We start from the raw sequence: 24,720 nt of genomic DNA on the forward strand, positions 1-24,720 counted from the left end.
ATATCATATTATCCAAAACTAGGATACTTTTGAGAATGAAAGAAGATGCTAGTAATAATTTTTCCAGGATAACAGTCATCAACCAAAACTGTCTCAGGCAAATCAGGAAGCTGGTCACCTATGAAAAAAACTGAAGGCAGAGGGGCCAGAACCCTTGCCTGAACACAGATACTCACATCAGAGACTCCAGTGGCGTCTTGGTTCTTCATATGGAAGAATTGTTCTAATGGCTCAGAAAAAAATGTAAAAAAAAATCTCATTACTTTTCTGATTAAAAATACAATTCATCCTTATTGTAAAAAACTTTAAAGACTCAGAAGAGACAAACCACAAATTCTTACAACTTTTTGATATACATATTAATATATACTTTTGGTCTTTTTCTGTACTTCTATGTGTGTATGTCAATTTGTGTATTATTTACATAGGTGATTATGTATATCATATTTACTATTTCTTTGCTTTTAATGTAAACATAGTTTCTATAGTTAGAGTTACAACATCTGCACTTTATCTGTCTTCCCCAGACATCAGTAGAGCCAGCATCAGGCTTGTGCCTGGTGGTACTGAAGAACTTGGGTTTAGGGGCCCTGTCTCATACCTGTCTTCTCATGGGTGTAAATGGGAGACTAAAAAGATGGGGGAGAGGTGTGGTTTGTGGCCATGATTAACAACCTGTTCCCCTTTCATCAAAATGTGTTTTTAAAAAATATTTGAGGATTCATTAGTTAGAGGGAGAATGAGTAACATGAATAGCAGAAGAATATGCAGTATATTACTTTTCAACTCATGTAGTAACTGTGTGAGAGCAGGAACAAGTCACACATGGGTCCACTGTGGCCCATCTCCCTGTTTTCAAAATGTTCTCATCCACAGCGGTGATCACCATCTGGCCAGTGGAGAGGAAGGAAGAGCCTTGATGGCATCACTGCCACCACAGCCATTGAAGGAACACTCGTGCCCATGTGTGTAGAGGCACTCCCCTTCATGTGTTCACACACGCATGTGGCACATGCACACACACACACACATACACACAACACACAGAACTTGAAGAGCAGTTTATTGTCATTGCAATTGGTTCTAATCATACTATTTCACTGGGTGGAAATTACCGTCTTAGGTCAGGTTCCCTAGGAGAGTCTGAAATAGAGTTTCTCCTTCAAGTGGTTTATGGGGGTTACTCTCAGGGGTAGGAGTGAGGGACACAAGCCAAGTTATGGGGCAAGCTAATCCAAAACGGGGTCTCTGTTGAAGACTGGCTCCCTGCAGGGGAAACTCCAGGGCATGAATTGCACCACAGAGTTGATCCCAGACCTGAGCCTTCATTCTGTGACATTTTATAGGAAAACTTCATTGTTCAGATCTGTTATGGAACTTGAGCTTGGAAGCCCAAGGACTAAGACTTATCTTTACATTGAAAAAAATGTTGCTTGAGGAAGATGATAAAATAAGCACAGTCTAGCAGGGCAATTTCTGTTCATTAAGAGCAAATGGGCTTCCAATGCTTTAGAAGCATTTTTATCCATGTATTAATTCAGCAGATGTTTATTAATTGGCTGCTATATTCCATGCTTGTGCTACATGCCAGGGGTATAGCAATGATCGAGACAAACACTTCTCTCACGTCGCTTATAGTTGTTGCATTATTCTGTTAATTGAAAATAATGTAATCTGGAAAGAAAAATGAGAATCTAAAAACAACTTTTTGATAACATTTTGTGATTTGGGGTAACAAAAGTTTATGTTTAAAAAACTAAACGTCAGACTTTTAGTAATCAGTTCTGGTCAACATCATATATTCCACATAATATTTTCCTTTTTCTGTGTACAAGATTTTGAAACTTTGCTCACTTAAAATAATGTTAACAAGAAACTATTAAATTATGATACTTTGGAGTTTGTGTGTTTATTTTATATGGCTTATTGTCATCCTATCTATCTCACTTATTTCTCTCTTTTACTTGTCACATTGAAGAAATATAAGATGCATATTGACCGAAACACTGGTATAATTGAGATGTTTATGGAAAAGCTACAGGATGAGGATGAGGGCACATATACTTTCCAGGTTCAAGATGGAAGAGCAACTGGCCATTCTACTCTTGTTCTCATTGGAGATGGTAAGTGTTCTGTGAAACATTATCTGGAAGATTTTGCTACTCCCTTCAATGCAAATACGCCATCGCCCGAAAGTGACCATGTGGGAGGAAGTAAAAATTATTTCTTGATTAGATTCCAATGTTCAAAGTGCAATTTGCAATTAATACTTTCCATAGTATTTCATTTCATAAAACTGAAAGTTGATTTAAAAGGACACCAAAGTTATCACTGGCCCACAGGCAATACCGCACTTAAATTATCTCATATATAAACAAGTATTTATTACTAAAATTCTCCAGTGAAGGATATTGCAATACAACCAAGACAGTATTATGTCTCAGAAACAAACTACGATACTATCTTATAATGTGTACCTACTTTAAATTACTTAAATGAAGAAGATAAACATGCAAGAGTAGAGGATGCCAAATCTAATGGAGGATTATCCGTTAGAACTAGGTTGTATGACAGCTGTCATAAGCCAGTGTGGAAATCACCAAGATTTAAAATGTGATATTTGATAAAGCAATGGAAAGTCTGGCCAGGTCTCTACATTTGCAATCGCCAAAGCTGTTTCACTATTTCCTGACTTCATGACCTTGAACAAGTTTCTTAACCTTTCTAAGCCTTTTTCTTCATCTATGAATACTGAAAACAAATAGGGTGGTCATGGTGTATGAGTGTTATAACAATGAATATAAATCACTTAACGCAGTGACTGGCATGTACATGTATACCACTCAACTCAATTACATATTTCCTCATTTTTCAATTTTCAGTTTATAAAAAGCTCCAGAAAGAAGCTGAATTCCAGCGTCAAGAATTTATCAGGAAACAAGGTAAACATAGGCAGTGAATAAAGAGAAAAGCTTCAATTTCTTGAACAAAATATTCCAAGATTATTTCCATAACAAATTAAATGAATATTATTGCTTATATTAATAATGCCCTGGTTAATAAAAATAATTGAAAAAATATTTATTATTAAATATGTATCCGTTTAAAATATTTAAAAACTAAATCTTGAATTTTTAAAATTTCCCTTTAGATGTAAATCACCTTAGAATTTAAGAATGAGCTTGGAATTTTGCATTCATGATTAATATTGCTGATTGCTGATATTATTAAAATTTTATAGGTCCACATTTCGCTGAGTATTTGAGCTGGGAAGTGACTGGTGAATGTAATGTACTATTGAAATGCAAGGTAAGAAGTAGATAAATTTCTAATAATTTGATACAAGGGAAATAAAGATAAAATAGAATGTGAGAAGAAAAGGAAGATCAACTTTTTATCTCCTCTATTTGCACCAAAATGATAAGTGACGTGCCTTTACTGTTGAATGTTACTGTTGGTTGGTAAGAAATATTTAAAATAAAACAACATAAAAATATGGGAAGTCAAGATGATAGTTTTTATTCATTACTCATGTCCTATTTAATAAGGACAGAGTCTCCTTTTTTTTTTAATTAAGACCACTTTTTTTAGAGCAGTTTTATGTTCACAGCAAATTTGAAGGGATGGTGCAGAGATTTCCCATACACCCCTGTCCCTATATACACATAGCCTCGCTCATTATCAACATTCCCACCAAAGTGGTACATTTGTTACAACTGATGAACCTACATGGACACATCATTACCCAAAATCCATAGCTTACATTAGCGTGCACTCTTGGAGTTGTACATTCCATGAGTTTGGACAAGCGTGTAAAAACATGTACCCGTCCTTATAGTATCATACAGAGCATTTTCACTGCCCTGAAAAGCCTCTGTGCTCTGCTTGCTCGTCCCTCACTAACCACACCCACCAACTCTTTTTCAGTTATTAATCTCAGGAGAATCTCTCATCATCTTCGTTGCATTCTAAGTGGTAGATCTATTCCAGAATCATTCCAGCCACACTGTGTTTCTGTGGAAGTTTGGCAATTTTTTAAATCTAAATTGTGTGTCTTGCACAACAGTACCTTCGAGTCTTGGGCAGCTCTGCTGCTGCTTCTGAAACCCCTGTGCTCCCTTGAGGGGAGAGGTTTGGTAAAGAGTTTGCAGCTCACAACCAATTATCTTATTAGGCCTTTGAAACATTTAGGAAAAAAAAGTTGCACATAACATTCTAAATTATCATGTACCTGAGTGTATGGTGTGCAGCTCTGTGAGTCATCAAACGTTTTTGGATAAGAACTGCTGGGTGAGGTTGGAGTGTGAAGGCTGTGATGGTGGACAGTGACCCCAAAGCAGATGCACAGATTTGGCGTTTCACACGTAGTTGTCATTATAAAAGCCAGAACGCAAATACTCCGGTCTTTGCTAAATCTGACAAATTCAAAGAAACAGCGGTCTACCAGAAATGTATAGGAAAAACCAGTGCTGGATTTTAGCCTCTTAGGAAATGGCAGAGCTTCTTGAAAAACACTTTCTCAGGCAGCAGCTAAAACCCGCAGCACCTCTCTCTCCTCCTGACTGTCCACAGCTGCGTGCCTCTACTTACTTTTTCCTCACACTGCCCTCCCCAGAAACCATCCCTTCCTCAGGGGCCCCCACGTCCGTGCATCCTTCTTTCTGTGCTTCCTATTGCACTAGGCTTCTGGGAAGTGAGTTCTGCAGCCCTATTCTGAAGGTTTTCCTCAAGAGAATCAGCCCCTTACCTAGATCCTGACCAACCACAGGAGCCTAGAAGTAGGTTCTGACTATTCATTCGTTATGTATTCATGACTTCGAATGGCCTTCTTCTTTCAGCTTCTCTGACACGATCCTTTTTCAAGGCCCAACTCAGTCATCTCCTCTGTAAAGCCTCCCCCTTCTCAGTCTGGGTAAAATGAACCTTCCTCTGTCCTCCCACAGTTCTTTGTTTCATTATTACAGCAATTTATGTACATTTAGCAATTTACATATTGCATTAGAGTTGATGGAGTATGTGCAGCCAAACATTCAGACTCTGAGACTACCATGGGCCCCACTTGGAGCTAGTCTACTCCAAAGAATATGGACAAGAACCCCAGCTTGCCTACAGGGCCATGCTGGGCACTCCTGTCCTGCAGGAGTCCACATCAGGAATCACTCCCTTCACCACCCACAGGTGACAGCTCAGGTGCAAGGAGACAAGCTCCACTTTGGGCAGGTGCAGGAAATGCCATGGCTTTAAAAAAAAATCCCTCGTGCCCCAAGGGGCCAATACCTCTTGTAACAACACCCCAAGCAGAGCTTCCAGGGTCCCCGCAGGGACCATGTCCGAATAACAAGAGTATATTCAGGGAAGCCCAAAGCCACGGAGTCCATTTCTAGTCCCGCCCAGTCCAGTGGTAGCTTTCCCATCTGCGGGGCATGTTTATCATAAGCAATGTTGCCTAGTAACACAGTTAAAACCCAGGAACCAGTTTACAGGATTATAAAGAAAGTTTGTGTGTTCTGGTTTCACTGCAGTTACAGTGTTAGTTCTTATGTTGATGTATTAGCTGAGATTTTTTTTTTCTTTTTTGAAACTTACATTTCCTTGTCTTTAATGAGATCAAACATTTTCTTCATCTGTTTGTTCTGTAATTATCTTTCCTCTTTGGGAAATCATACATACATTTGTCCAATTATGTAGTGGGGTCTTTGAGATTGTTTTCTTGATTTGTATGAAGTCTTTACTTTTTCATATAATTTTAATTACACAAGAAATACATGAATATACTCTTCTTCATAGAAAGTTCAAGCATTGTAGATAAAGCTTAAAATCCCTTTAATCGTATGAAGTCATTTTGCCCATTTGAAATTTATGATACGATGTGTGGATATTGGATCTAAATGAGTTTCTAAAAATTGCCAAGCAATTAATTTATTAAACCATACTTGATGGATGCTAACTGAACTCACTGTGTTAATCATTTCACAATATATGCATATATCAAATCATTATGTTGTATACCCTAAACTTATATAATATTATATCAATTATATCTCAATAAAACTGGAAAAATTTTTAATTAAATAATTTTAAACATATTTCCTTTCCACATTTATTTACAAAGCTTCATTTACCTTTTAAAAAATATTTAGCCATAGATTGGGGCTTAGTCATTCTGATACTTTGATAAAGTCATTTGTTTTTGTGACACAGACTATATTTTAATCTGATGGGATTTATCTTCCTTTGGTTTTCAAATTTTTATTTTCACTTAATTCTGTATGTTACTATGTATGTTTCTATGTTTTCTTGTCCACCAGGTGATTTTAAAGACAAATTTTTTTCTGCTGGAAGTAAAGATGCTATTGATTTAGGTTTATTCTTTTGTATCCATTTTATTTTAAACTCTTTATCAGTTAAAATAGCTTTCAATTGATTCCTCTAGAAATCTATGCTTTTTCTTATATCCAGTGCTACATTGAGAATTATTTAGTTTCATAAGAGTAGCATTCTCTTATTTCGAGAAGTATAACTACAGTTTTTCTTCTAGGTGGCAAATATTAAGAAGGAGACTCATATTGTGTGGTATAAAGATGAAAGGGAGATATCAGTGGATGAAAAGCATGACTTTAAGGATGGTATATGTACCCTCCTTATAACAGAGGTAGGTGACTATAAGTATAAAATGTAATGTATTAGTTCTGTACCCTACATTCTTCTAAAATACAGAGACTAGATTATGTGTTCCTTAGCCCCGGGCACAGATCCCTGCCCTGATGTCACCCCAAAAGCAAGCTGTAAGGACACAAAGGCTTCTCTCACCTTGTGATATGCAAGGATTTGTCAGATATCCAAACAATGTTGGCTGGACACCACAATTCTTGCCTCTCTGAGCTAGTTTTTTTCATAGATGGGTGAGTGGCAGGACAGTTAAGTGGATCCTTCTTTGTTTGCTCTTAAGCCTCATGATAACTTGTTCCCTAAAGGTACAGAGACGATCATAGTATTCACTTAAGTATAGATTTTTATCTACTCTTTGTCTAAAAGAGCATGCCTTTCAAATACATGTGCTCATTAGTTTTTAATATGAAGGCAGAGTAAAAGATAAGGACTTCAAGCCTCAAATCAGTTGTCGCCTTAGAGGGTGAAAACTCAGGACTGCTGGCTGGTCAGGTTATGATGGATAGTTCACGTGCGAACTGTTCATTGCTCTCATGGCTGGATGCTTGTTCCGTGTGTTTTGACGGCAGTTCTATAAATCTCAGGGCCTGAAAGATGCAAACACCATATTCTGAGGCTACAATAAGTTGTAATGTGGTATATCTATTCCCCCCTTAGTTTTCAAAGAAAGATGCTGGGATTTATGAAGTTATCCTGAAAGACGACAGAGGAAAAGATAAGAGCAGATTGAAGCTTGTGGATGAAGGTCAGTCCACCCACTGCTGGGGTCCATTCTGTGTGTTCTGTATACAGGTGACCAGAATTCTGAGTGAGGCTGAGCTGAATGATTGAAGTCATGTTGATCTTTTGCCCACAGATTTTGTTTTAATTGCCCTTCCAGCTGAGCGAACTACTGTTTTATTAAAAAATACTTCACTTTTAGTCTTCCTTGAAATCAGAAGTATAGTTTTGATCCTCAGAGGATTTATAGTCCACAATCCACGAGAGGTCTGTTTTCAATACAAATCATCATTTTTATTTCAACCCTATGAAAAATGTTCCAGGAATCAAAAACTACCATGAAAGCATGTCTCAAAAGAGTCCACTCTCTAAAAGGTGGCAAGAAAGATTATATATGAAACTCGAAGCCTCTCAGTTAATAGCAGAGCAAGAAAGCAACTTCCATTTTCCAGAGACTACTGAGGACACTTATATCATGATAACGAAAACCTACATGGGATGCCCACATTTCCAGTTTTGTTCCTGAACAAGATCTTTAACAACGTTGCTAACGAACAGCAGAAGTATGCCTTTGATTTCCCTTCCTACTCCTTGTGGAGGCAGGACTAAATGTGTTTATTGGCTGAGAAATACCAGGGGACCTAGATGGTTATTCATCATGAATTGATGACACAGATAAGAACACTTCCTCTAATGTAAATGAAGCCTTCCTGGGACTTAGGAAATGAGAATCCTAAAACCAAGAAGCTTCCTGGAAATCTCATTGTGGCTCTTTCTCTAGAATGTAAACATGGTGACAGTTACAAAGAATTCAAGGGAGCAAAAATATCAAAATAAGAGCAGGAATCTTTTGAAACTTGATAAAAATTAAGTTCTTTGTTACCAATTGGTCAATAAATTCACCTTGTGACTGGATGTTTTTGAGAGCAAGTGTGACTAACAGTTTGAGATTTGACTTGACATTGAGCATTTTTATGCTAAAACTTTGTTTGTGAATCTCTATCCACAGCCTTTAAAGAACTGATGGCTGAAGTATGTAAAACAATAGGTAAGTTCTCACAGGGCAGTGCTTCATTCTTCTCCAGGATGGGCTTACAGGTGTTTGAAATAATGTGTTTTCTTCTTGCAGCTTTGTCTGCAACAGACCTGAAGATCCAGAGCACAGTTGAGGGCATCCGGCTGTACTCTCTTGTTACTTACTACGTGGATGATCTGAAAGTTAACTGGTCCCACAAGTAAGTAAATAACAACGTAAATCCTGTGTAGAAATTCTTTCTCCACTCAGGGGAAGGACTGGGAAAAACAACAACCCTCTGTTCCTCTCAGGTAAGGTGTCTTCTTACTTCTCGGGTCTGATGTTGATGCGTGTAGGACAGAAGCACCAGCCCATCCCTTTAGCGTGAGGTTAGCACTCTCCCTCAGCACGTACATGGTGAGGCCAGCGATGGCTTAAAGCCTCTGTCTTTGTGATCTGGGACGTATCATAACTCGTAGATGCCTCAGTAACGTGACCTCTGCCTCCGTACAGTCATGCTTTGCCAGATTCTTATTCCATCTTTCTACACACTCCTAAGCCATGCTGTGCTCTGGAACAAAAGTGGGGCAGCATTGCACCAGATTTCCTGTTGTATGAATTAATGGCCAATGACCCAATAAGCCTGATCTAGAGCAGTGCCCGAGTTTATCATCGTTGTTGTTCGTAGCAGTTGGCAGAGTGGGTATTAGCACGTTTCCTTGGAAGGCTTTGGAGATCTCAAGATGACTTTGGGAATGTGTATTTGAACTGGATTGAGCCTGAAGATCTGTTCTAATCCCAGGCTTCCTTCGCGCAGTTACAGAGGGATTTCACTCAAGTTTTCCTTGGGGATTCCAAGAGCTAAAGTAGGTTTCTTAGTCAAACCAGGTCTCCCACTTACATCATCACCAGGGTCCTTGATCTCTGTGCTTCCTTGAAATTTCCTGAGCTGAAAGAGGACAGCAGTCTGCCAAAGAAACATGTCCCTTTAGTCCACTCTTGGGATGCAGCAGATGCCAGTTCCCGAAGTCCTTGTGAGCCTCACTGAGGAGAAGGTCGCCGTGGCACCCCTGGGAGGATCTTCCCTTCAGTGGACATTTACAATACGCTGGGCACTGCTCCAGGCCCTTTAGATGTGTGAATTCATTTAATATTCAAACTCTACGAAGTAGGTTCTTCTCACTTTAGCGACTAGGAAGCTCAGACTCAGGGAGGTGACTTGCCTGAGGTCACACAGCTATGTGACAGGTGGAGGGCTGAGCCCAGGCAGCCTGGCTCCAGAGCCCCTGCCCCATCACGGCAGTACCCCGGGTTCAAATTGCATTAAAAGTCTAGACTGAACATTTAAGCAGAGCTGGGTCCCACAGAACAGTCATTTGTGTTTTCTCTAAAATGACTTCACTGTTTTAGAATAGTATTTTATTACATTTATTATCATTACTAATAATTCCCTGAGTTCTTTAAAAAAAAAATGAGAACAAGTGAAATTCCACTTTGAATGCTTGGAGTTTCATGCCTTTGTTCTATTTCTTTCAGAATACATTTTAGGAAAGTAATTATAAGTTAAAATAGATCAAATTCTAGGAAATTCCTCCGTGACATCTAGGACATTCTAATATATCCCTCTGAAGAATGAGACGATAAATTAATTGAATCATCAATCAAAAGGCTTTACATCATCTCTAAAAGAATACATGTTCAAAAAAATTAGAACATTGGGTTTTGAGGAAACTGCTCCCAGAGTAACAAGACATAAACTTTGTTTGGTCTAGTCAGCTAAATGCGTGTTTTGTGTGCACACACGTGTGCCTGTTAAAGGCTCAGGAACCAAGGACTGGTTGTCTTCCCCGTCTTTATGTAAGTGTGTGGTGTGATGAGGAAAAAAACCTTGAAACGGGTTTGGATCTTCACTCTGCTCCTGTCTTCCCTTGGATCTTAGACAAGTCATCTAATTTTCTGAATCCCAGGTTTCTCTCATATAAAATAGGAGCAATAATACCTGTTCTAGCTCATAACACTGATGGACCCAATGAGAGAATGAATGGCATTTTGTGAACCGTGAAGTGCTTTACAAACCTAGCACCTATTAAGGTACTAGTATGCATATTAGCTAGAGATTAAAGAACTCAGACAGACTTACCATTAGCAAAGCTGAGAACTATCTGTCTTTCTAACTCTCTAAGACATATACTATATTGCTCAGGCTAACGTCTATGTGTACAGATGGGTTCCTTTACCCTACATTTTATGGCATTTTAATTTTAATATCTTTTAAAGAATCTAGTGTATAAGAAAAATGCTGAATGTTTATTTGAAGTCTGAAATTTTTTTGGTGGAGATTTTTTGGGTTTTATTTTTTTAAGTTCATTTTGTTTATTACAACCACAAACATAATACATGTTTTAGAAAATATATTTAATATCATATTACAACTTAGAAAGAGTTTATACTATGGTATCATCCATGGTTTTCCTAGCCATAGTACGAACATCTTGGGGTACTTCCTTCCGGTCTTTGTGCATAATTGTTACCATAATAAAGTAGTTTTGTATGCTGCTTGTTTTCCTTACTTCCTCACGTTTACAAACTCTTCATAGAGTTTATTTTAACATCATTGAGAGTACACTGCCTCTGCCTTCCTCTTACTTCATCTGTAACAGTAGCATTTCTAGACTGTCAGATGAAAGGGTTCTATTTGCTTTTATTCTCTTGTAAAGAATACAATGCATGGGTATGCTCGTGACCTACTATAGAATATGGGGAAACTCACATCCAGGGTCAGAGAAAGTGCCTCATTCATTCTGACAGCAACTCTGCTTTTCATTTATTCTTGGCTGTACTACTGAGTGCACATTTACGTTTGTTTTAAATAGCTTTGTAACCATGTGTGTCAATAGATGTCAGCCACAGATGAACCTCTTTAGGTCTGTTTTTAACTAGCCTGTAAAATCCCATTTATAGCCACGGACCATCTGCATGAAATATGCAGTAATATAATATGGACTTTGGCCTTCTCACTTTAAAGATTCCCTTAGTCCTACAAATAAACCTGAGTGGAAACAAAGATAATGAATACCCCTGAGAAGTATTGGTGCTACAATCTGGGCCCCAGACTGCTGTTGGGAGTGAAATATGCAGACTGCCAGACCCCCACCCCAGGCCTTGGAATCCACGCTCTGTGATTCAGGGCCCATAATTTCTCTGAAGCAGAAGAACATATGCCGATCCCATGTTATTTCAAAGTCTGTACAACTTTATGGTAAGACCTTCAGTAAGAAGAGACAAAGTAAAGATAAGCTCTGGATGAAAGCCAATGATTACGATGTTTTCTTTTGATAAAAACAGCGGGACTGCTATTAAGTACACAGACAGAGTTAAGAGTGGGGTCACCGGGGAGCAAATCTGGCTGCAGATCAACGAGCCCACTCCGAATGACAAAGGGAAATACGTGATGGAGCTCTTTGATGGCAAAACTGGACACCAGAAGACAGTGGATCTTTCTGGACAAGGTAAACGGATATTCTGCAGGTTGGAACCTACTGTGGAGATGAGGGCATTTTAAAAAGAATGAAGTGTGATAAGAGGGCATTACGCTTGACTATTGGAAGATGATGGGAGATTTTAATAAAGCAGTTTAAATTCAGCCACGGTGGTAGAAGCAAAAATTCAACAAGTGGAGAATCAGTAAAAAGTAAAGTGGAGACAGTGAACGTGGAGAGGAAGCGCTGCTCTTCCAAGATGCTTACAGAGAAGGGCAGGTTGATTTACAATCAATTGAGCAAGAACAAACTGAAAAAGGATCATTTTATGGTGACTGAAAAGCGAGCATGTTCATAGAGTCCAAGAAATCAGTTGATTTGGAAGGATTGGAGATGTGAATGATGGGGAATAACTGATGTCTCAGGGTTCTGAAGAACAGAAGCTTGGAGTTGCGGGGCAGAGGTGAATGCAATGGCTTTGGGAAGGAGCAGGGATACCTTTTCTTCAGAAACCAGAAAGGAGTAAATGTGAATAAGCAAAGATAAATATTGAGGGGAACAGAGGGAAGTTAGAAAAGTGGCCTCAGATCTCTCAGGCTTTTGGGAGAATGAGGGGCTCTGGAAAGAATAGGGACATGGAGAAGAAAGTAATGAGATGCAGAAGGCAGTTTTCCATCTAAGAACAGACAGGAAAGGTGATATGCAGCTATTAATTAGAATTTTAAAAGTTAAAAAATGTACAATCACAAATAAAAAGTTAAAAACCCTGTGCCATTTCTCCCTCTTCTGGTACTTTGCTCATCTTACTCTTTCCTAAAGAAAGAAGGAGCTTGTATGAAGTTACCAAAGGAGACTGTGGGCTGCCTTTTCCTCTACGGCTTCGTATATTAAAATGCAATGACTCTTCATGTTTTCATCCTCAGAGTAGATTCACAACTTAGAGAGCAGCCTTTCAACCCTGCCCCGGGTTGTTTTGGGATGAATACCCCTCCCCTCACCCCCACCCACCCTTTATGACTGGAAAGGCTCCCTGAAGGATCTCTGTGGGGATGAGCACTTGGTCCCCCGGCCACCCTGTGCCCAAGTCACAGCCTGCAGAGACTGTGATGGGGAATTGCTTCTGCGATCCATCTGACACTTGGAGACACAATAGAAAAGGGAGACAAGACGTGGGCAGATACATTCAAAACTTATTTAAAATTTGCTTTTACTCTCTGCTCACCGAAGCTCATTTAACTACCCCGCTCTCAAATCCCCCTTAAGCAAAAAGGCCCTGGATTGTCTGACCAGTGTTGCCACTGGCACCAAACACACTGGCTCAGCCGTGCCCATCTCCTTCTAGTGTGGCATGAGCAGGAAAAGCAGCCCTAACTAGCCTGCCTTAGCCCAGCTGGTCTAGAGGCTTTAAGCCTGGCTTTACGCTTATTTTTCCCTTCTGTAAAGAAGAGAGCAAACTAGTATTATGGACATATTTTCTAGACATAAAATGTTGTGATTCCCAGACCACAGAGGAGCTTAAAGACCAGGTGAAAGAAATTTAAAAGTGAAGCTTTATGGCCTGAAGTCTTCCAAGTGCCTTACTCGCAGGCTCAGGAAAAAGATGATTATCTTAGAGCTCCATAGCTCTCATTTCCTTGTCTCCCTGTCTTATTTTTCGTCTGCTGCACAGTGTACAAGCATCGCTTCAGGCCCGCACTGGCCCGCACTGTGATCGTAGTAATTCCTCGTGCCCTTTACCGCAAACGCACGGGCAGGACCACAGAACTGTCCGGCTAGGAGGCTGTGACGTGAGGGATGATTTAATGAGAGAAAAGCTTTTCTGATGCTCAGGATGCTTAATAGACAACCAATCATTTTTTGAAACAGACCTTTCTTTCCACTTCATCTTCGGCAGAGCAAATCTTTCCCTTTCTATTTGGAGGGTTGAAGGCTTCTCACTGAATTGAGAGCTTCTAAAATCCACTATATCATGCTTTCTGCCTAGAAAGTGTTTGCTTCTCTTGTTAAGCCCATCAAGTTGTAGAGGGACCGCTCGGGCGCAGCCTCATTCAAAGCCAGCTGAATTTTGTCTGGACCGCTTACGCTGCCCTACACTGGTCTATTAAAGGATGTGAGCTTTAATAGACCCCTGTGTGTGGCCAGTTCTGGGAGAGAAAATTCTAACTTCTCTTTTTTGTCTCTTCAAGCGTACGACGAAGCCTTTGAAGAATTCCAGAGATTAAAGTAAGTCCCTCTTTCCCAGCGATGCCACGGGCTCTCTTGTCTCTGATGCGCGCTGCTCCCCATTGGCTGTCAGAGGGTCTTTCATTCGGGCAAGCGCAGTCTGAGCAGCATTTCCTGCCGCTTTGTTGAGCAGCAAAAACATGAAATGCAGTCGAGGTTGGCTACTTTGAAGTCACACTAAAACAAAATCCTTCTTTGTGTGTTTGTTTGTTTCTCTCAACCACAGGCAAGCTGCCATCGTGGAGAAAAGTAAGTAAACCCCTTCGTGTTTATTCCTGCTGTGGTTTCAAAATACAACTTTTGTTTTTCTGTTATGACTGCAGATGTAGGAGAGTGAAAGCATTTTTTTTTCCTTTTCTTTCATTTCTCTTTCTATATTTTAAATCTTAGGTGTTCTGCATGTGTTTTCATTTAGTCTCCTCAGTAGAATGTCTGTGAAAAGAAGGTCTCAGGTTACACTGTGAGAATGGCACCCAGCCTTGACTTGAAACACCTCTGGGCTGCAAATCACACAGTAGGATTTTAATCGCTTGCAGCAGGTGCCAGGTGTCAGAAAAATGTATATATGTTAAAGAGAAGAAAAAATAGAATACTTTGTAGGTTTGGTATCAGGTGAATCGCTATAGCTGGTCCCCCAGCAAGTAGTCCCATTTTCCTGAGGGGCCAAATAAGGCTGAGTGACCCTGACCCAGCAGTCAAGCCTGTGTCCCTAAAACTGTGCTGACTCCTGACCTCTCTCAACCGTGCTTCACACAGAAATTTCTAGAACTCAGTCTACAGGATCCCAGGAGTCACAGACGAATCATCGTGATAACTCAGGTTCTTTCTCAGTGTGGGAGCAGAACCTGAAAACCGTTGAGGGTTAAAGTTGTAGGGTTGGCCCTGAGCTGGGTGGAAGGGAACCAGGAGGAAGAGTGAGAAGTGGAGTTGTCCACCTGTCAGTGGCTCCTGGTCACTCAGAAGGGAACTTTTCACCTTTGACCTGCAAGGCCTTCCTCCCTCCTTCCCCCTCCTTCCTCCCTCCCGCTCCTGCCCGGGGCTTGTGAGGCCGAGGCCAGCACCGGGCACAACGGGAGAGTGTCAGAGCCAGAGCCAGGCCTCGCCCGTTCTTGAACTCTCTTGTGGACAAGGAGCCTGACCCTCCCTCTGCTTCATATGCTCCTTCCAGAGGTCTCTGGACCACAGCAGCTCAGAGCCGGAAGAGACCTGAGAGCCCTTCTAGCTCCATGTTCTTAAACATTTGCATAGAACACTTAGTTCAAACAAAATCTTCCCAATATATAAAATAGGTAAGAGCTGAATTACCTTCGGTGGAGTCAGGATGAATCCCAGCGATGCCACGGAGCAGAGTTTAGAAGCTTCATGTCCATGGGTTTAACGCAAGCCCCCCGCCCCACCGATGAGGACACTGAGGTCCACACAGCGACGTAACTCACCTAATACCACACGGCAGGTGGTGCAGGGGGCCAGGTGATGGGCTGGGCCCACAAGTGGTGTAAGGGCAACGGAGTCGGCAGGAGAAGGCAGTTAAGACTCATTCAAAGATTTGGCCTGACTTACTGGAGAAGGGATTGTGTTGATAGAAATAAGGAGGTAGAGTCACACATTCATTGAAGTAGGCTGAAAATGAGAGGGTGGCGGCTACTGCGTTAGTGTTGACTGAGTGACAGAAAGGTGTCCGTCCCTGGGGCCGAGGCAGTCACACCCACAGCACAAGGCTTGCGGGGGAGGGGCGGTGTCAGCCCTGGATTTCAGCACCCTTCCCACCCCCTGTCCCCTAAGCCATAGACAGGAGCTCTGCAGAGCATCTCAAGAACTCCCGGGAGATGAGGAAGGGGAACTCTCTAGGGAAGGCCCCAAGGAAAGCCCACATCTTCTCCAGCCTCCAGATCTCCCTGGCACACAGCCTCTGGTTATGCAACCTTTTCGAATCAGAGAGAAGCCCATGAAAGAGGCCAAGATCTGCTCTGCCTCCAGGAGAGCCAGGGCTGAGAATAGCCGGGAAAGTTACAGAGCAGATCTCGATACAACAGAGTGACCTCAAGTTGATATTTCAGGTACAGATAGAGGCACCCGTGTGTGAAGAAGAAGAACATTCAGAATGACTGGATCATTTTCTTATTTTGCATATTGAAAGCAGGCATAAAATAACTGCAAGGAGAGGGAAACTAAATGGGAAAATGAGTTCCTCTGGGAGGCTTTGTGCGTGTGTTTGCTGGCTTTCATCGTTTCAGTGATTAACCAGAAATGCCTGTGCTTGCAGATCGCGCCCGGGTAGTGGGAGGTCTCCCCGATGTGGTCACCATCCAGGAGGGCAAGGTAAGCATGGAGCACTCCCGTCCCCAATTCTTCCACGCTAGGAAGGGGTTCCAGTGCCCCAGACTTTGTTCCTTCTTTGAAGATGCATCCTACCATCTTCATCATATGCCACGGCTGCTTACGCCTGACTTCAGAATAGCCACATGCAAGGTTCAAAATGCAGTCAGTTTTCCACTCAGCTTAATGTTTCGTAGGTCAAGCATCAGGATGCATGTTTGTCTGATGTGGGTATATGTAGACCTCTTAGTCTCTTTCCAGAAGTGATTTCCCTTTAACATCAGGAGAAGCAGAAAATGTTCAGTCATAACTATGTGATGAACATAATTGAAGAAGCAACCTCTCACACCAGTAGAAAATGGGCTGACCTATGAGATTCCTCACCTTTGGAGGGAAACGTGCTGCTCTGTGAATTTCTACAGGCCCCTTCTCAGCTGAAAACTGATTTATTTCCATTTGGTTTTAAACTGGTATTTCTTGGATCCATAAGAATCTCTCTGAAGAGCAGTGAACGTAATTTCTAATCTGGATTCACTTTCTTCATCCCTGTGTTTCATTAAAACAAATTTAATATGCCAATCACAGGAGGAGGGGTGTTTGTAGTGGAACAACATCTTTTCCCACCTCCAAAGGGCAATGAAGACGTATGATGGGTGACTGGGACTATGATGATGAACAGGGCACATCTAAGGCTTTAATGAGAGGTCAGTTCATCCAGCTATGTTTCTTCGTGCCTGGAAAATAGGACCACAGTTGACTTTAAGCTCAACTGCTGCAGGGTTGCTTTTGTTTTGAAACTCTATTTTCCATTTTCTTCACCTAATGAGGTTCAAAATATTCAACTCACTGGGTGGTAGTGAGAATTAAGAGAGAGAATGTATGTGAAAGCATCCCGTGATCTATAACTCAAATATATAGTACAGGTAAGAGTTTTCCTGGACACCTAAGGTGCATGGGAGTTTTGTTTAGTTTTGATAAAAGTTTTAATATGCACGAAATCACAGTTTCCCGGAACATACACGTGGTCTGCTTGGATAAATTCAATGTCGATAGTTTGACTCATATTTTTCTTGCTGAAATGTGTTTGCAGAATAATTCAGTGAGAAGTGCTAATTAATCATGGGAAGAAAACAAATTTCTTAATATCTACCCAATTCTAAATGATACACTTACAGAAGAGGTAACAAGTGATCATATAAGGTCCTTCTAGATAGAAGGCTGTCCTTTTCCCTGTATATGGTGAGCCCTAGCTCTTTTCCTTATAATTTCTGGACTTCAGTAAGAAAAAAAATGCGAGAATGGAATTTAAAATGTGAAGTAAATTTAACATCTTTGGTCATCAGGAAAATGCAAATTAAAACCACAGTGAAATATCATGACACACCTATCAGAATTGCTAAAATAAAAAGACAGTGACAACAACAAATGCTGGTGAAGATGCAGAGAGACTGCATCAGTCCTACATGGCTGGTGGAAATGTAGACCAAAATTATACAGCTACTTGGGAAAACAGTTTGGCAATCTCTTAAACAATGAAATATACATTTACCATATGACCCAGCAATTGTACTCCTGGGCATTTATCTCAGAGAAATTAAAACTTATGTTCACATAAAAATCTGTACACAAATGTTCATAGCAGCTTTATTCATAATAGCCCCACACTGGAAACAGCCCAGATGACCCTTACAGGTATATACATACCATGGCACACTTTTCAGCAATAGAAAGGGACAAACTTGATACCTGCAATAACTTGGATGAGTCTGCAAGGAATTATGCTCAGTGTAAAAGGCACTCTCAAAACGTTACATTATTGTATGATGCTATTTATATAATGCTTTGGAAATTATAAAGTTTTAGAAATGGAAAACAGATTAGTGGTTGCCAGGAGTTAGGAACAGCTTGGGAGGGAGAAGTGGGCGTGGTTATAAAGGGACAGCAGGAGGGATCCTTGTGGGGATGGAAAGGTTCTGTATCTTGACTGAGGTTGTGGATACATGAACCTAGACAGGTGATAGAATTGAATAGAACTAAACACACACAAATACAAGAAAAACTGGGGAAATCTGTTATGTCAATGTCAGTGTACTGGTTGTGGTATTATACTGTAGTTTTGTAAAATGTTACTATTGGGGGAAACTGGGTAAAGAATATACAAAATCTGTTATTTCTTATACTGTATATGAATCTATGATTATCTAAAAAATATTTCAACAAAAATATAAAGTAAAATTATAGGCCTAAACATTGATCTTTTAAAATAAGAGGGTTTCAGCACAGTTGGTAATATAATAAAATATTAGGAACTACAAATACATGCTGGCAGGGCACCTCTGCAACTGCAACAGCTCGAGTGGGTTTGGGGGGAGAAATAAAATGAGGAAGATGGGATATGAAAATGAGTCACATTATCTGAAGCAGCTGTTAGGATTCTGCTGCTGGGCCCAGTGACACAAATGAAATGCAAAAGCAAGCAGGTGGAGATCATGGCAACGAGGAGATTTCTCTACTGAGACAGAGTCCAAAACGCCACATTAGAGCAAAAAGGCATCTGTGTGTTTATGGGAACTGGAAGCAAATGCCTTTGTGGGGCTTTGATGATAAATGTTCCCAAAGCCAGAAAGCCAAGGCCCCAAAGAAACCTACTCAGGTGTGATTTCAGACTGTAACTCACACAGGTACACGCAGCCCGGCCCGGGAGGTTTAGGTTTATCCTCCGTCCGGTCAGGCCGACCCCCAGAAGGACGCTTCAAGTTGGATCGTTAATCTGATACATCTCCTCCCCTCTCATGAAACCTGTTTTCCAGGCGCTTAACCTCACCTGCATAGTGTGGGGAGACCCGACTCCGGAGGTCTCCTGGCTGAAGAACGAGAAGATCTTGGCCTCGGACGAGCACTGCAACCTCAGGTTCGAGGCCGGCAAGACCGCCTACTTCACCATCAGCGGGGTCAGAACGTCCGACTCGGGCAAGTATGGGCTGGTCGTGAAGAACAAGTACGGCTCGGAAACCAGCGACTTCACCGTCAGCGTGTTCATCCCGGAGGAGGAGGCGAGGACAGTCGCCGAGGAGCGCCCGAAGGGCAACAAGAAGGCCAAGTGACTGGAGGGCGAGTGGGCCGAGGGGGGCGAGCCACCCCGCACTGCCTCGGGCTACGTGTGTGCGAAGGGTTCGAGCTGAGCGCAAGGAACTCTCCGTGCTTCCTACTCCCTATTTTTGTGCTGGCTTTGGGGGTCGGGGGTGATTGTCAAATCTTTATTCATATAAGAAAGCACCAACTAACGACATTTTAATCGTTTTTCTTTACCTACAAATTGTGTTAAGAAAATAACATTGGTAGCGCAAATATTAGGAAACAGTTTTAAGGCAAAGAGCAGGGTAAAGTCAGAGGGCCGTTGAACGGGGGCGGGAGACACGTTCTGTGGAGCCGTCTGGACCCGCCAGCCTCTCAGCAGTCAGTTCTCCTGGTTCGCAGTGAGGCGGCAGCATCCAGTCAGACGAGACAAGCTATTAAGTCAGCCAGCCTGTGTCGTGTGTTGTAACAAGAGCCGTGTCGTTCTGTGGGCGGCCTGGCGATTTGGAAGCTCTGGGTCCTAATAAACAGTTCACACCCCTCCGCTCCCCCGTCAGTGCTTCTCTCCTTCTTACTGGTTTAGCTGCCCAGCTGGGTGGCCTCCGCTGGGTGACCTTTCTGGCCTCTTCTTGTAACACGTCTTCTGAATTTTAAATTCCTTTTGGTTGAAGCAGTGCCTTCACAACACAATCACATAAGGCATCCCAGGTCGGTTGACGCTCAGAGGTGTGAACTTGCTCCGTCACTGTGCATCTGGTAGCTCACCAGGCGATCTGTCAGGTCTCCTCCATTGTTAAGATACCCGGAGTCACCGAATGTAATGTGTCAACAGAGGATAATAAGACGGCGTGGGGCGTCTAGCACCAGAATTGGCGACTAAGGCCACAGCTGAGAATAAAAGGCACTACAGGATGGTCACTCTAAGTTCAGAGAACTGCCAGGTCTGGGGCCTGCCCCTTGCAGCAGCGTTTCTGCTTGAGGGAATTTGGGCCTTCCCCACCCCTACCCCTAACCCCCAACCACCACAGACACACACACACACACACACACACACACACACACACAACACAGGAGGAAAAGAGTAACTGTGAAAGCCACCCCTGCCTTCGTCCTGTCAAGGGTCAGGGATGGGACGACAGAGTCCCTCACACAGTTTGGAGGGGCACGTACACATCCTCTCCTTTGCAAAGACCAGGACTGCAACTTGCCTCTCACCTGACTGTAGCCCCCACTATCGCCCTGACGCCAACCACCGGCAGGAGTGAGCTGCTGCCCTCCCACTGTCAGACACGGCAGGTGGATGTTTCCCGGGGTCCCCTGAACCCTGCAGAAAGTGCCGGCCTGAGCAGGCTGACCTTCTCCTCCCAGGACGAGTGGACCCAGAAGGAAAGTGGACCCAGAAGGAAAGTGTTTAATTATCTAAAACATTACAAGTACATAAAAATCAAATATGCACAGACTCCATAATGCAAAAATGCTCATTTTACCTAGATGTAGCCCCTAGAACCTGAGACTGGAGTTCTAATACCCGTGCCAGAATGAGAGGCATGGATTCGGATCGTTCGTGATGGGGAACTGCACACCAAGACCTCAGCACAGCCCTGGGATGCACAAAAGGTGGTTTAGACAAAAAAAAACAAGGATAGTAAAAATATCACCAGCTGACATGGAGAAGCTCTACTGAAGCTCGCCATCTGCCTGGGAGTGGTTCTGGGGAGAAAAACAAAGTTAACGGGTTCCTCAAGCCCATACTGCACACTCGTGGGGTCCACATTTACAGCAAGCACCACATGGTATAGGTATCCCAAGCCAAGGGTTCCCATAAAAATGGCCAGTGTCTGGGCCCCAGAGAAGCAAATGTAAAACGACACTACAAGAAACTTCTGTGTCTGCCCACAAAGGATCGCTGTTATGGAAATTATCCTCCCACCATAAACAACTAGAAAACCAGGCACAATATATGTGGAAAAAAACTCTTTGGGGCGTTGGCTAGTGAACATGCAGGGCTGTGATGCCCCAGAGAAAGGGAAACAGTAACGAAAGACCTGTGATTTCTCCAACTTGGTGCCTGGACAGTGTTCAGGCTGCAGTCCAGCCAGGGGGACCAAGAGAGAACCTGTCAGTCTCACTGAGTTGAGGAGTTAGAGACTGAAGTTCAAGGAGGCTGAAGTGGCTGGGATTCATAGGAAAGGGCAATGGAGGGAAGAGTTGCACAGAGAGGAGCCACAACTACTGAGCCCACGTGCTGCAACTACTGAAGCCTGCGCTCCTAGAGCCCGCGCTCTGGGAAGAGTTGCCCAGAGAGGAGCACGGGCTGAAGCAGACAGGTCTCTGGCTGAGCGCTGCTCTGTGAGTGCGGGAGAACCCTGGGAGGTGGGGGGACAAGGAGTCCTGGGAGCTCACACAGACTGGGAGCAGTTCTCCTCCCCACCAGCCGGAATGAAAATGTTCAATGTAATACATGGAATATTGGGTAGAGGCTTCAGAAGTTGCTCACCTTAGTAGTGGGGCTAAATTAACTCTAACTGAAAGCTGCCCTGGACACACCCTCACAAAGCTTGAAAGCAGGCCTCCAGAGGATCAAATATCTATGGTCACCTAATAGTGTGTCAGGACAAAGTGCAGCACACTTTAAATGAATGCATCATCCAGCAGTGTGAAATTCATAACAGCTGGCATCCAATCAAAATCAGCAGGTGTGCAAAGAAGCAAGAAAATATGATTGATAACCAGGAGAAAAGTACATTAAAGATAAGTTCTGTGGATGTAATGTACAGCATGTAAATATTATTACAATAGTTAATAATCCTGCACTGCATATTTACAAGTTCCTAAGAGAGTAGATGGTAAAAGTTCTCATCACAAGAAAAAGAAATTTGTAACTATGTGAGGTGTTGTTAACTAAACTTATTGTGGTAATCATTTCACAATATATACATATGTCAAATCATCATGTTGTATACCTAAAACTAATACAATGTTATACGTCCATATATCTCAATAAAACTGGGAAAAATATACACAAGTTTTATGGAAGTATCAAGAATAATTCATTATTAATTTAATACAATTTGAGCAGATAATGAAAATTCGAAATAATTTTTAGTCATTTTTAACACAGTGCAATCCCAACAGCAAATGTAATCATAATTTCAATAAAAGATGCTTGAAATATGATGAGCTACGTGTATATAAGTTATTTGTTGGTAGCTTATAGGTATGTAACTTGAAATGGCATTGCTATAGTTTTATGATCATTAATCTAAGTTAGCAGAAGTCCACAATCTAATAAAATGATACATGAGGAAAAAAAGTATATTAATAAAAACAAAGCCAGAAATGACAGAGATGATTGAATTAGCAGACATGGACCTTAAAACATCTGTTATAACTATATTCTATATTTTTAAGAAGCCAGAGGAAATACTGAATATGTTAAGTAGAGACGTGGAAGAATACCAAGGCATATCATAATGAATTTGCTGAAAAACATTGGTAAAGAGAAAATCTTAAAAGCAGCCAGAGGGAAAAAGACAAATTATGTACAGAGGAACAAAAGTGAGACTAACGCAAGACTTCTCATGAGAAGCTATAAAAGCCAGAGGACCATGGAGTGAGATCTTTAAAGTGCCAAGTAAAAAGCAAACCAAAAACTCTCAACCTAGCATTCTCTACCGACTGAAAATATTATTTAAAAATTAAGGCAAGGACTTTCCTGGTGGCGCAGTGGTTAAGAATCTGCCTACCAATGCAGGAGACACGGGTTCGAGCCCTGGTCCGGGAAGATCCCACATGCCACGGAGCAACGAAGCCCACGCGCCACAGTGACTGAGCCTGTGCTCTAGAGCCTGCGAGCCACAACTACTGAGCCCACGTGCTGCAACTACTGAAGCCCGCGCGCCTAGAGCCCGTGCTCTACAACAAGAGAAGCCACCACAATGAGAAGTCTGCGCACCGCAACAAAGAGTAGCCCCCGCTGGACACAACCAGAGAAAACCCGTGCGCAGCAACGAAGACCCAACACAGCCAAATATAAATAAATAAATTTATTTTTTAAAAAATTAAGGCAAAACACTTTACAGTATCTGTCAAACTAAAGTGGAGAGGTCCGCCACCAGCAGATCTGCACTGTAAGAAATGTTCAAGGAAGTTCTTCGGACAGAAGGCAAGTGGCATCAGATGGAAATTCAGATCAACAAAGAATGAAACGTAGCGGAAGAGGCAAATACGTGGACAAATATGAAGTACATTTTTCTCATTTGTATTTTCTTCTTGCTCCTAATGTACCTCTGCCAGAGGCACCCTGGCCCGGCCTGGTACCCAGCACCTGTACTCCCTCCACCCAGACCCTGGCCAGCCCTAGGGTTCCCAGGCCTCAGCATCAGTACCATCAGAGGCGCTGCTTAGGGATAGATGCAGTCCCGCCAGGATAATGTGCCAACTCTTCATCCCTCTAGTCTCAGGAAGTCCAACCTTACCCAGGGCTGGACCACTCAGGAGGTTCCTGCAGTGTCTGCATGAGAGCAGCGGCCGAGGAGATGAGGATGCACTGACCAGAGAGATGTTTCGAAGGTAAATGGGCAGGGCTGGGGTGGAATTGCTCAGGAGGACTCACCTACCTACCCTCTGCCTTGAGTAGCTGGATGGGTGGCGTGTCCTCTGAAAGGGGAGCAGCCCAGAGATAGAAGGAGCCATGTGAGGCGGGGGGGGGGGGGGGTTGCATTACGGCAAAATTGTGAGTTTCCTAAAAGGTCGGGTAGGGTAAGAAATTACTGCTTTTAGAAGATATTAGGTACAAAAAGCCTTGACTGAAAGAGAAGGAAGCAGTATGAGATGAATGACCAGAAAGCAGCAGAGGATGATGCTTAAATGATTACTGGGCTTGCATTCTCAGAACAAATAAAAGAGAAAGTGTGAGTTAAAGTACTGGGAACTATGAATCCTTATACTGTACGTTAAAACAAAACAAAAACTTTCCCATCTTTGTGGTGCATCAATATATCTACCTCAGGAAAGCAAATCTTGTACAATAGAGGAATTACACTCCTGTTGAATCATAGAATCAGGAATTTTCTTTACTGTTTTGGCAGTTACAGGAACTATGTAGCATTTGTGTTGCAAAGTATCATTGCATTGTTATTGCTCAAACAGTATGTTCTTGTTACTTCTAAGTATCCACCGCTATCAAGTGAAAAAAAAAAATTTATGGATTAATAGTACCAC

At 42.1% G+C, this 24,720-nt stretch overlaps 1 protein-coding gene across 1 annotated transcript in view; it reads left to right on the plus strand.

Moving 5' to 3' along the window:
• MYOM1 (myomesin 1) overlaps positions 1 to 22,631 on the plus strand; it is a 145,761-nt gene extending 123,130 nt beyond the window's left edge. Inside the window, exons 26-37 of the mRNA XM_082667401.1 lie at positions 1,979 to 2,123; positions 2,883 to 2,942; positions 3,242 to 3,309; positions 6,539 to 6,652; positions 7,327 to 7,414; positions 8,399 to 8,437; positions 8,519 to 8,624; positions 11,750 to 11,913; positions 14,070 to 14,106; positions 14,333 to 14,355; positions 16,370 to 16,425; positions 19,233 to 22,631. Of these exons, the coding sequence (XP_082523527.1) occupies positions 1,979 to 2,123; positions 2,883 to 2,942; positions 3,242 to 3,309; positions 6,539 to 6,652; positions 7,327 to 7,414; positions 8,399 to 8,437; positions 8,519 to 8,624; positions 11,750 to 11,913; positions 14,070 to 14,106; positions 14,333 to 14,355; positions 16,370 to 16,425; positions 19,233 to 19,526 (1,194 nt within the window). The 3' untranslated portion in view covers positions 19,527 to 22,631. The remainder of the gene's footprint in view (positions 1 to 1,978; positions 2,124 to 2,882; positions 2,943 to 3,241; positions 3,310 to 6,538; positions 6,653 to 7,326; positions 7,415 to 8,398; positions 8,438 to 8,518; positions 8,625 to 11,749; positions 11,914 to 14,069; positions 14,107 to 14,332; positions 14,356 to 16,369; positions 16,426 to 19,232) is intronic.
• The last annotated feature ends 2,089 nt before the right edge of the window (positions 22,632 to 24,720 follow it).

This window comes from Grampus griseus, assembly GCF_964374135.1.
Source record: "Grampus griseus genome assembly, chromosome: 12".
Classification (NCBI taxonomy): Eukaryota; Metazoa; Chordata; class Mammalia; order Artiodactyla; family Delphinidae; genus Grampus; species Grampus griseus.